The sequence below is a fragment of the Rhineura floridana genome, chromosome 9 (assembly GCF_030035675.1).
Source record: "Rhineura floridana isolate rRhiFlo1 chromosome 9, rRhiFlo1.hap2, whole genome shotgun sequence".
Classification (NCBI taxonomy): Eukaryota; Metazoa; Chordata; class Lepidosauria; order Squamata; family Rhineuridae; genus Rhineura; species Rhineura floridana.
The window spans coordinates 25,972,809-25,985,134 of NC_084488.1; the positions used below are offsets into that span (position 1 = coordinate 25,972,809).

Consider the following 12,326-nt stretch of genomic DNA (forward strand, 5'->3'; position numbering starts at 1 on the left):
CAACTGGAGAGCATTTAACTTTGCCCTTGAAATCAGTGGGATTGAAAAGTGCCTAATTATGTCTTGATCTAAAACACTTTCCCCAAACTGCTCCGATGTAGGCAATTTGCCCTTGTCATAGAAGAATAGGCAAGCGGCTATTTACATGTTTTTCCAATTTATAATCCTATAGTAATTTAGTTTCTTGTTGAAAAGCCTTTCAGCTGTACATCAATCATTTGCTACAACAATGTTTTCAATAATATTTCCCTGCTTTTTAAAAATACTTATTTATGATATTTATATCCCACCCTTCCTTCAAGGAACTCAAGGCAGTACACATGGTATGTCTCTCTTTCTCTCTCTCCCTCCCACCTAATTTTATCCTCACAGCAATCATATACAGTAGGTTAGGCTGAGAGATTGTGACTGGCCCAAGGTCACCTAGTGAGCTTCATGGTCCAGTGTGAATTTGAGCCTGGATCTCCCCATCCCTAGTCTGACACTCTAACTACCATAACAAGCAGGAATTTTCATTAAGAGGTTGTTGTTGTTTTTAAGATTATAAATATTGCCCCAGATCTTTTCCTGGTCACTTGCACTGATACTTGATAGAATTTGGTACTGAGAGCAAACAGTACTAAATGCTAGTATTAACAGGATATTAAGAGGCCAATATTAAAAGGCTAATCATAATAAAATAAAATACTACTGTTGGCACATAGATGAGGGGAAGCTAGCATGTTTTATGAGCACGGTCTCTGTATAGCGATATGGTGGAAGAACCCATGGGATACTCATATTTATTTATTTATTAGATTTATATCCTGCCCTTCTTCCCAGTAGGAGCCCAGGGTGGCAAACTAAAAACACTCTAAAACATCATGAAAACAGACTTTAAAATATATTACATCTTTAAAAGCATCTTTTTTAAAAAGCTTTAAAAACATCATAAAAAGCAATTCCATCACAGACACAGGGATAAAGTCTCTACTTGAAAGGCTTGTTGAAAGACGAAGGTCTTCAGTAGGCACCAAAAAGATAACAAAGATGGTGCCTGTCTAATATTTAAGGGGAGGGAATTTTAAAGGGTAGGTACCACTATACTAAAGGTCCGTTTCCTATGTTGTGCAGAACGGACCTCCTGATAAGATGGTATCTAAAGAGGGCCCTCACCTGCAGAGCGTAATGATCGACTGGGTATATAAGGGATAAGACAGTCTTTCAGGTATCCTGTTCCCAAGCTGTATAGGGCTTTGTACACAAAACCAGAACCTTGAACTTAGCCTGGTAGCCAATAGGCAGACAGTGCAATTCTTTTAGCAATGGGGTGCCATGTTGGTGATACCCTGCTCCAGTGAGCAGTTGCACCACTGCATTTTGCACCAGCTGCAACTTCTTGACCAACCTCAAGGGCAGCCCCACATACAGCACATTACATTAATCCAACCTGGAGGTTATCAGTGCGTGGACAACAGTGGTCAGACTATCCCAGTCCAGAAACAGCCGCAGGTGTCTTACCAGCCGAAGCTGGTAAAAGGCACTCCTAGCCACTGTGGTCACGTGGGCCTCTAGCAACAAAGACGGATCCAGGAGCACCCCCATGGACCTGCTCTTTCAGAGGGAGTATGACCCCATCCAAAGTAGGAAACTGACCAATTATCCAAACTTGGGAACCACCAACCCACAGCACCTCCTCTTGCTATGATTCAGTCTCAGTTTATTGGCCCTCATCCAGCCCACCACTGAGTCGAGGGCTTGCATGACCTCTCCCGATTCATATGTTACAGAGAAATAGAGCTGGGTATCATCAGTGTATTGCTGACACCTCACTCCAAATCTCCTGATGACCACTCCCGAGGGCTTCATATAGATATTAAATAGCATGGAGGACAAGATGCAACATCCCACAGTGCAACTGCTAGGGGGCCAAAAGACAATTATCCAATGCTCTTCTCTGAAATCAACCCTGGAGGTAGGATCAGAACCACTGTAAAACAGTGCCTCCGATACCCCTCTCACTAAGTTGGCTCAGAAGGATACCATGGTCAATAATATCAAAAGCTGCCAAGAGATAAGTAAGAATAACATGATCGCACTTCCCCTGGTCTTCTCCTGATAAAGGTCATCCATAAGGGCGACCAAGGCCGATTCAGGCGCATAACAAGGTATGAATCCAGATTGGAATGGGTGAAGATAATCTGTTTCCTCCAAGAGTACTAGCAATTGCTGCGCCACAACCCTCAATCACTTTCCCTAAAAAGGGGGTATTTGTGACGAGGCACTAGTTGTCACATACCAATGGGTCCAGGGTGGGCTTTTTCAGGAGCAGTCAGATCACTGCTTCTTTCAGGGCAGCTGGAACCACTCCCTCTCACAATGATGCATTGACCACACCCTGGATCCACTTGGTCAACCCCCCTCGGCAAGCTTTAATAAGCCAAGGGCAAGGGTTGAGAGGAGGGTTGACATGTTACTGGCCACATCATTGCATTATGGCCACATCATCAGGCCACATCAACTGAAACTGATCCCAAGAAATTGCAGCAGATGTTGCACTGGACACCTCACTGGAACTACAGTAGATGTGGATGGGGCATCAAGATTGCTGTGGAGGCAAGCAACTTTACCCTCAAAGTGCCTTGCAAACAATTCACCGTGGGCCTCCGAAGAGTCTAAAACTCCATTTCCTGGAGTTGATGTCTTAACACAGAAAAGCATCACTGGATGGCTACTTGAGGATGCAGTGGTGATAGGGAAGTGGGCCTTCTTCACCACCACACTATTTTACTCATGCCTGATCAGCCTCACTGATGTACCAAGTTGCAAACCAGGCTCCACAATGCCGGAGAGGGTGCTCAGGGGCAACCGTGTTAAGAGCCCATCTCACCTCGCTGTTCTACAACATGACAAGGGCTTCAACAGGGTCACCTGCTCTATCTCCTGGGAAATCCCCCAGGGCATTCAGGAATCCAGTGGATTCCATTAGTCTCTGGGGGCAGATGGTCTTAATCTGTCCACCATCCTGCAGGGGAGGATTGGAGCCGTAAGTCTAAACTTCACCAGGAAGTGGTCAGACCATGACAATGGGGTGATATCCACCCCACTGTCTCCAGACCACCCCTTCCTCCATCTGGAGCAAAAACCAAGTTGAGGGTGTGTCCTGCCCTATGCATTGGTCCAGTGACAACTTGAGACACCCCATGGTCATCATGGAGGCCATGAAGTCCCGAGCAGAACACTAGAGGCAGCCTCAGCATGGACATTGAAATCACCCAGGACTATCGTTGGACTCCTCCAATACCACAGCCGAGATGGCCTCCGTCATTTCAGTCAGAGAAGCTGCTGGACAGCATGGTGGAGGGTACACCAGCAGCAACCCTAGTTTAGTGTCTCCTTGGCCCAACACCAGATGCAGCCCTCACAGCCAGCTCCAAGACAGAGTGGTTTCCTGGTGACAGGGATGGAAGTTCTGTAAACCACAGCAATCACTCTCCCCTGTCCCTGCAGCCTGGTGTTGCACCGAGTATCCAGGTGGGCAAAGCTGGATCAGATCAACTCCTCCCAGCTCACCCATCCATGTCTCAGTAATGCACACCAAATCGGCACCCTCATCCATGATCAAATCATGGATGAATGTGGTCTCACTGTGTGCTGATCTGGTGGTAAACAACAGCACACACAGGCCGGTGGGCACAGCAGATGTGCAATGAGGAACCCGTCCATGAGAGGAGTGGGAGCCAGGAACAAGGCGTAGATAGCTTTGCCCTCATCTTCTGTGGTAGCTTACCACCTCCCCATGCCTATACCTTCCTCTCCTCATGATCACTGAAATTGGGGTGGCATCACCCATGTTCCTCCTTACCAAGACTCCTCCAAAACACCTGATATGGACCCAACGAGAGCCCACTAACAAAACCTACCTGAACCAGTTATTCCAGTAGGCCTCTGAGAGAATTGGGAACAGTCAGACCCACTTACTATCTTTCACACAGGACACATCTACTCCCCCCCCCATCCCATACTCAGTGAGGGCTAGCCTTCTGCCAGTTGCAGATTCTCACTCTTTCTCCTGTCATTCAGTTCACTGCACAGGTTCTCACCTGGTGCAAGAACTACAAATGTGCCGTATGCCCTCCCCACTACCAATCTCCTCTAGATTGGTTTTTAAAAAAATAGAAGAGGGTAGTGCTCTTACCCTTGGGACTCCCTAAGGGGCTTCCCTTTTGTGTCGCCCCTTTGGTGGCAACCCCGCCAGCAGCAGACCGACCTCTCAAGGGCAGCCGGGCTTATATGCCCCCTGACCCAGCCAGGACCTGATACAAGAGGCTACAAGATTGAATGCAGCGCTTCTCTGAATTCAGAGTCAGGCAGGGGGTCCTATCAGCATGAATGTTGCAGACCTGACATTCCACTTCCTCCCCCAGTGTAAATTTGTGAACTGGAACAAGGGAACAGAGGAGGAAACAGCTTAGTGCTGGATTCTTGGGCTGGTTATGCTGATTTGGTTATGACTGCCTTTTCTACTTTCAAAATTCAGTACAAAAGGTCTGGAGGAGACAGAAACTGTTTCTGCCTCTCTCACCCATTTGCACTGATCGTTCAGCAAAAAGAGAGCTCATAGAGACAGACTTACTGTTCTGCCGGTTACAGTGTGTCTCCACCTCTCTTTTCTGAAAATGGGGGCACATGACACTAGTCAAACCCCGTCCCTTTTTACCTGGTGGAATCAGCTCAAGTGGGTTTTTTTTATATATTAGCTTCAAAGAGATTTTGTAGCCATTTGACAGATCAACCCATTTCCTCTTTAGGTGTGGCCAATGGAAACACTTTGCTGAAGGTGACTAGTGTGCTCACAGCCTACGTTTTGTCTTCACATTTCCTAGCTCACTTGCAAATTTAGTACAAGGCAACCTGCGCCAAGCCAGCCCAGAGGGCAGTGCTGCCCAAATTCCATGCTGCATATAACGGTTAGTGAAAGGAACCACAGCAGGAATATGCCTCCTCTTTCCAAGAAAGAAAAATCTGTTTTTTTTAAGAGGAGGAGAAGAAAATCAAGAATAAGCTGTTTTTTGAACTTGGAAACATTTCTGCATCCTGAGAGATAGAGGGTGCTGTTGTATATAGCTTCACAGTCAATTTGGACATTTGATTTCATTGTTTGGAGATGCATGTTTTGGCAGGTACTGTCGTAAGAGTGAAATGAATGAAAATGGAGAGGTTATTATTTAGATGTGTAGGTTTAATTTTTTAAACCTACCATTCTCCATTGACTTAGAATCTAACAACATATTCTGCTGTGTAGAAGGATGGACAGAACATAGACTGTGATTCACCCAGTAGGCCATTCACCAGTTTCTAGTTGCTGATTATTAAGATGCAGGACTAGGTAGATTTTAGATCCATTCTAGAAAGACACTTCTCAAGAAAGAGTGCATACTCAGCAATTGCTAAACACATTTATCTTAAGAGATCCTGAGAAAGCGTTACTGCTTTTTACATTTAAAATACATTGGTGGATTCTAGTTTGCTGGGTTTTCTTATTTGAAGGAGAACCATGTAACAGTGATGTCAAACCATCCTTGCTCCTACAGCACAGCTGCAGATGTAACAAATATATCCGCTAGATAATAACAGCATATTAAAAAAAACAAAACTCAGAGATACCAGTTGGAGCTGTTCCTTCATAGTAAACCCACACACTATTTGGTGACATATTATTGACTGAAAAAATGTGGTAAACATTTTGAGAAATACTGCTAAATGTAAGGGTGCTTGCACAGAACTCAAACACATTCATTCAACACCCCCAAGATGTACAGGCCACAGACAGTCAACGTGTTTAACCTGTCTTCATCCTCTGCATGTACATTTGAGCAAGAGAAGCCTATATGCATAGACCTCTTTCCGCATGGGATTCCTGTGCTGGGTGCAGGCCAGCAACATAGCCCTGCAGCTGCTTTCAACCATGTGGGCCTCCATCTTTTGATTTAATGCATACCAGGGAATAAAACGTGGGCTGAAAGTAGGAGAGGCACATTATACACATAAAATGTGTACCCAAGCCACTGTCATTTTTACCTTCAAATGACAGGTGCAGAAATGTGTTTTAAAAATCATTTGTGTCACTTGTGAGAGTGGCTTAACAACAATTTGATGGAGAAAAAGCTTGTGCAAGGAGAACAGCCCAAGGCATTTTGCTGCCTGATGCAAAAGACAAAATCCCACCACCATCACCACCGCTTCATGTCTCAAAGCCAACAGGACCGGTAATTGAATCTTCATTCAGCGCTGGTGATGGGACATCATCCTCCACTTCACCTGAGGGCAGCAGGCTAGCTGGGGGAGGGGGAAGGCAGGCCACATAGCATATATACTTTTGTTCTTCAACCTGGCATCTCTGCTGCCTACCCCGAGCGACTCTTACCTGAGGCAGCTGCCTCACTCTGGCTAGCTGTAAGAAATGTGTGTTTGTACTGTGGGGAGCTGGGGGGATTCCTGCATGAGAAAGGAGAGGTGGAAGATGAGTGCATGTAACCTGTCACTCCTGATCTCTAAATCCTGGTAAAGTAACTGCACCAAGCCTTAGACTTGTTTGCGTGTTACATCCTCTGTTCAGCTAATTAGGATTAGAATATAGAGGGGATGGGAATCTTAGAATGTTTCTACAGAAAACATATTTTAGTTGCATCGTAGTTTTCCAACCCAAAGAACAAACAAGTGTTTTCACTTTTTCTACTTTTCCCCCCCTTTTAAATATATAGCCGCTGGTCAGCCAACAACTTTGTGACATGGATTTCAGTCTTGCTTACAAATGTGTTCTCCAAGATGGATTGCAACCATTGTGTTCCTGGGGCTGCTTCGGGGCAATCAGTTGCAAGAGCTTATATCCATGGACTTCATAGCTCTCATCTCATCTTGCAAGGCTGGCATAAAAGGCTACATCGGCTACTTTCCAATGCAATACATAATTTTCCTTCCTTAAGTCACTGACATTAGGTGTCTGAAGTGCATCTCCAGACATACAGCTCCCTTCCCCTCCCATGAGAGCATGTGTTCCATGTTATCAGTTATGTTTGGTTTCTGAGTCTGCTCTTTTGAAAGTAACAAGGAAATAAAGATGCAATAAACCTGTTCTGTTTTGAATACGACTAGGAACTGAGAATCTTACGTTTACACAACTTTTGTAGATGTTCTATAATATGCCAATGTATAAATCTAATTAGTTACATTTGAAAAAGTAGAAAATTAAGCAGCATCACTGAAAGCAGCTTTTCTATTACTGAAATGGTAACTTTTTATATATACAAAGACACTAGTTTGATCAAACTACTGTAATACTGAAACATTTTACTATATTACTTTCAGTGTAAGACAGGAACTGAGTAAACAGATTATTTCATGTTCAGACTGCAATCCTGCACCCACATACCTGGGAATATGTCCCACTGAACTCAGTGGGGCTTACCTCTGAGTAGGCATGCATAGAATTGGACTATCAGTCATGCAATCTGTGTGTGCATCTAATAATGCTCCTTGTAATAACCAACAATTTTACCGAATGAATGTGTTTTCACTAAACTTAATTAATACATGCATTCGCAGTTTCAGAAATACCCAACAGAGATGGCCAAGTGGCAGCCTGCGAGAGTAATTTACCAGCCTCTGAAGTAATTTACCAGCCTCTGGTAACCCTACCTAGTTTTAATCAGGATGTGATAAAGCCCATAGGAGAAAAAACTTCCCCTGGAAGCATAGAATTGGTACCTAAATGGTCATCTGATCCAACCTCAATACAAATGTGATGCTGTTTCTCTCCTTTGGAGCTGGTATTTAATGGTCCATCTATGCCTTGGTGCACATGGACTGTAACTGAAAATGTAACTGCTAGGTGGCACACTTTTTATGGAGTCTGACCAATAAATGTCTGGGTCCCCATTCCACTTGCTGTCTAGAGAATAGAATCGCTTCTGAGGATGCAGAATTTGGGCCTACCCCAGGATTACCAATAAAAAGTCCTTAATAGAAATACTGTAGAATGACCTGTTGCAAATGCTTCCCACAATGTGTGTGGAACAACATCGTAGACCAAGGACGCTCATTTGCAATAACGTGGAAAGATGTATGCGCACAGTAGGAATGTATTCACAAAGCCTGAAGACAGTGGAGCAGATGCTGTATATGCATGGGAACCCTCCAGAATGTTGGGTTGTAGACACTTTGGTTCTGCAGAGACTGGGCATACCTGAAGTTGAATATTCAATGATGGGTACAACTTAGGGACTACTGATTTATACCCTCCCCCCATTCTCAGTAAAGTTGCTACATGTGGAGTCATTTGCATAGTCCATTAAAGTTCTGTACTCCAATGGTACCGTGTATACTGAATTTAAAGGAAAACAGCAGGACCCCCAGAGCCAAAGGAATATATGATATTAATCATATGATTGAGGCTGAGATCCTAAGCTCACATGCTTTAAAATCAGCTCAGTTGAAGTCAATGAGATGTACTTCCAAATGAACATGCTTATAATTAGAGTATACACACAAAAAATCACACACCCTTAACTCAAGCACCTCCAGGATGGATCAACTGCTAGTATCACTCATCAAGTGTTGGCTCTTCTCAGACCATTTCCTCCTATGCCTGCAGCCAAATATTCCAAAAAAGAGTGAAGCTTTGTTGCTGTTATGTGCCTTCAAGTCGATTATGACTTATGGTGATCCTATGAATCAGCAACCTCCAATTGCATCTGTCATGAACCACTCTATTCAGATCTTGTAAGTTCAGGTCTGTGGCTTCCTTTATGGAATCAATCCATCTCTTGTTTGGTCTTTCTCTTTTTCTACTCCCTTCTGTTTTCCCCAGCATTATTGTCTTGAAGACAGCTTGAGCATGTATTGCATTTTTTCACATGACTCCAGGGCAGTTATTGCCCTTAGCAGCACGATCTTCCCTTTTCTATTATTGATTCCCACAACATTCTGTATCATATATAATGGGGGAGAGGAACTGCGTTAGGGGGATATATGATGTGGTTACTTCCCACACTGGTGCATTGCCCACACTGACAGCACAGGTATTGGAAGTAGCCACACACATAGGTTCCTCCCACATAGTCTCTCCATTGCATGCATGCATCCATATATTACTTTCTGGAGCATCGTGAGAATGTGCCATCAGGAAGCAGCAGCAGCAATTGTGCTTTTAAGATACCTTAAGAGCCAGCCCTCATAACTGATAAGTTTGAATGTATAAGAAGTGAAAGACAGGCCAAAAATGTGACATTTGAACCTGAATTTAAGCTCATTCAGTTCAAATGCACTGTGTAGGTTTCTACATAACATTTTACCACTGGCCATGGAACTGACGTGGCTATCAGAGGCAATACATTAAGTTTAGCATGCTACTGTTGTAAAATAGAGGTTTGTGGACAGTACTCTGGTATCTTCTGCAAGCTGAGTAAAGGACACAGTGAGTTGGAAGCATATGTAGTTAGCACCAAAATATGGTCTTTAAAAAAGAAAAATAGAAGAAATAAAAAATAAAAGAATAAAGAATAAAAGAAAAAACAAAATTGAGATTCCTTGTATGTGACTGTATTTACACATCAGTTGTCTCTTGATGTGTTAGCAAAAAGAAATCGTGGACATTTCTTAGGTAAGCAATAAACACTTTCTAAGAGTGACACAGTAACTATTTTTTTATGTCTAGGCAGACCTTGATGTGCAGTTGCACACACATGCAAAAATGTCTCTTTTGTCACTCAAAGGCATTTGTATATGATGGTTGTCTATCTTAAAACATGACTGATAGGAAATTACACATTTCATTAAAATGGTGCCTTAGACAATACAAAGCTGTTGCACATCTACCAGTGACGGATGTAATAATTGTTTTGTGTTTGTTTTTTTAAGAGAAAAGATAATTCCTAAGGACAGAGATTGGCATTGAAGTTGTTCTACAAACAGAACAAACCTTGTGGGGTGTCCATTTTACTCTCATATTGTGAGTAGCGACGGATATGATTTGTTGGGGATGCATTAGGATAACTTTGCCTATGCATGGTTTGTGCAGTAGTCACTCTTTGTGTAACAAGAAATGCACAGTATGAAAACTGTAGCCATAGATTTGTGTATCTCCCTCTCCCCCTCCAATGATTAATTCCCCTGACATTTAAGATTGCAATTGTACAAACACCTAGGAATAAGTCTAATTGAAAACAATAGGACTTACTTCTGAGTAGACGAGAATAAGATTGCAGTGTAGAACATTCTGAAACTGGAGAGCATTTCTAGTGTGCTGTGTAAAATGAACTAACTGCATAATTAAAAGCTCAGATGATCCCAAAGTACAGGGGAGGCTGCCTGCTGTATCTCTGCATGATGAACTGCTCCATTCTTGCCTCCTTCCAATCAGCCAAGGTGGAGGCAGATCATTCTGCTGTGTGTGTGTCTCTCTCTCCATCACCCCATCGCCAGTCAAATGATCCATCCATGACTAGGAAAGGGCAATTTGTGTCCCATGAGGACACTGGGCTCTACCCACCACAGCACTTTGTCTACTTTAATTTTCTCCCCCCCACTTTTCTGCTGTCACTAAAATCAGTAGGGCTCAGTGGGTGGGTGGGGGAGGATAAAAACTGCTTGGAGGGCCAGATCAGGCCCCTGAACTGGGGTTTAGTTATCCATACCACATAAGACATACCACATAAGGACCCAACACTAATATTGTTCTGGAGTTTATGCGGTTGCCAGTATGGTATTCTTCTCTCTATTGACAGCAAGTGAGTTCTCCACAAACTGGAGCTAGGTGCATTTTCTCCAAGCTGACGCACCACTGATCTTCTCACTCTGCTTATTGGTTATATGAGAGCAGAGCAGTTGCACAACTGTCCTGTGGATTTGTGCTGATGTCAATGCACTCTTAAACACGGCAAGATTGCAATCTGGCATAGGTATTTAGTTCATGCGGGATTACAGATATTACAGATTCCAGTGCACAGTTGGGCATCTTAAAGGCCCTTGGGAATCAATGGTCCTTAAGCACACAACTCTGTGCTTGTTGTGCATAAGCCAATGGGAACTTCTGTAAGGCTCCCATTGAAATGAACAGAACTTAGCCCAAGAACACAAGGTTATGTCCTCTTGTGTGGCTCTTGTTCCTTTCAGTGGGTCTTGCATAGGAGCTTATTACAATAACTGGGGAACAGTTTGATTTGAACTTGTATGCAAAGACTGTTGTTTTTTAAACTACATGCAAATTTATGAGGATTATGTAGATCTGATCCTGCTTTTAATGCTATCGACCTTAAAGCACTGCCAGTCTTCAGTAACAGGATAACAGTAGCCAGACGTTACATGCTAACAGCATTTTTCATGTGCAACATTTTATACACAAACAAGATTTTATGGCACAGCCACTTATGAATGTAGCTGAACATCTTTCTCTTTGTAAACTATAAGATGGCAGCAGCTAATTGTACATGTATCCAAACCTGAGTAAGCAAGCATTACAGGTCCAGCTCCTCCATGAAAAGTCATTAGTCACCAGCACAGGGGTTTTTTTTTAACTGCCAACTCTTTGTCTTTATATTTCATTTCAAATTATTGTGCACACCTCAGCCCCCCTCATTATTTCCAACTCTTTTTATTAATGTGTTAATATTTGTTTCAAAAAATAAATTGGGAAGGGTTGGGGGAATGGCAGGGGGGGAATTTATTGCTACGTTGGTTTGAAATGGTAAATATGTGTTTCAAAGAATCATTTACTGTTGATGCGCCAATATAGTAAATGTCATGGTTTTTTTTAAAGTGTCCCTTCCCCAAATATACATACAAAACTTTCAAAACTTCATAGTGGTCCTTATTGTTATTTAGAATTAATTCCGTATCCTCTGTAGTTATCTATAAGTGGTATAAAAGTTGGTGAGCCAAAAGAGGGCTACTTTATATGTAAGATCACCAAAGGACAAGAGTCCTACTTGGATTAATGTTGAATACCAGTTACACTAACCTCCACTGATGATATTTATTCAAAATGCCTCCTGGAAAGCAAGAAAATTGTCTACAATGCAACAGCTTTTATAGCAAATGTTATGTTTATAAATAAACATTAATTAAAACCAATGCTGTTGTGAGGTTTTTTATATATAAAATGAGAACACGGCAAAATTTTACAGGAAACAAATATTTTGCATAAGCTTGGTGCTGTACCTTTAGCTAAAAGCTGTAACTGGTAATGAAAATCTAGAAATTATTTTCTGTCTTGAGATGTATGGATTATATAGCTAGACTCCCATTGGATGGAAAGTGTGCTATAGATTGTTACCTGAAAACTGTTGATT

General features: G+C 42.7%; 1 protein-coding gene across 16 annotated transcripts in view; it reads left to right on the forward strand.

The window, feature by feature from the left end:
* LIMCH1 (LIM and calponin homology domains 1) overlaps nt 1–12,108 on the forward strand; it is a 272,533-nt gene extending 260,425 nt beyond the window's left edge. For 12 of the 16 annotated variants that reach the window (XM_061585015.1, XM_061585016.1, XM_061585017.1 and 9 more), the window contains 2 exons: nt 4,791–4,949; nt 6,744–12,108. In XM_061585015.1, the coding sequence (XP_061440999.1) occupies nt 4,791–4,882 (92 nt within the window). In that variant the 3' untranslated portion in view covers nt 4,883–4,949; nt 6,744–12,108. The remainder of the gene's footprint in view (nt 1–4,790; nt 4,950–6,743) is intronic. The other 4 variants (XM_061585021.1, XM_061585022.1, XM_061585030.1 and 1 more) reach the window with 1 other exon arrangement.
* Nucleotides 12,109–12,326: the final 218 nt, after the last annotated feature.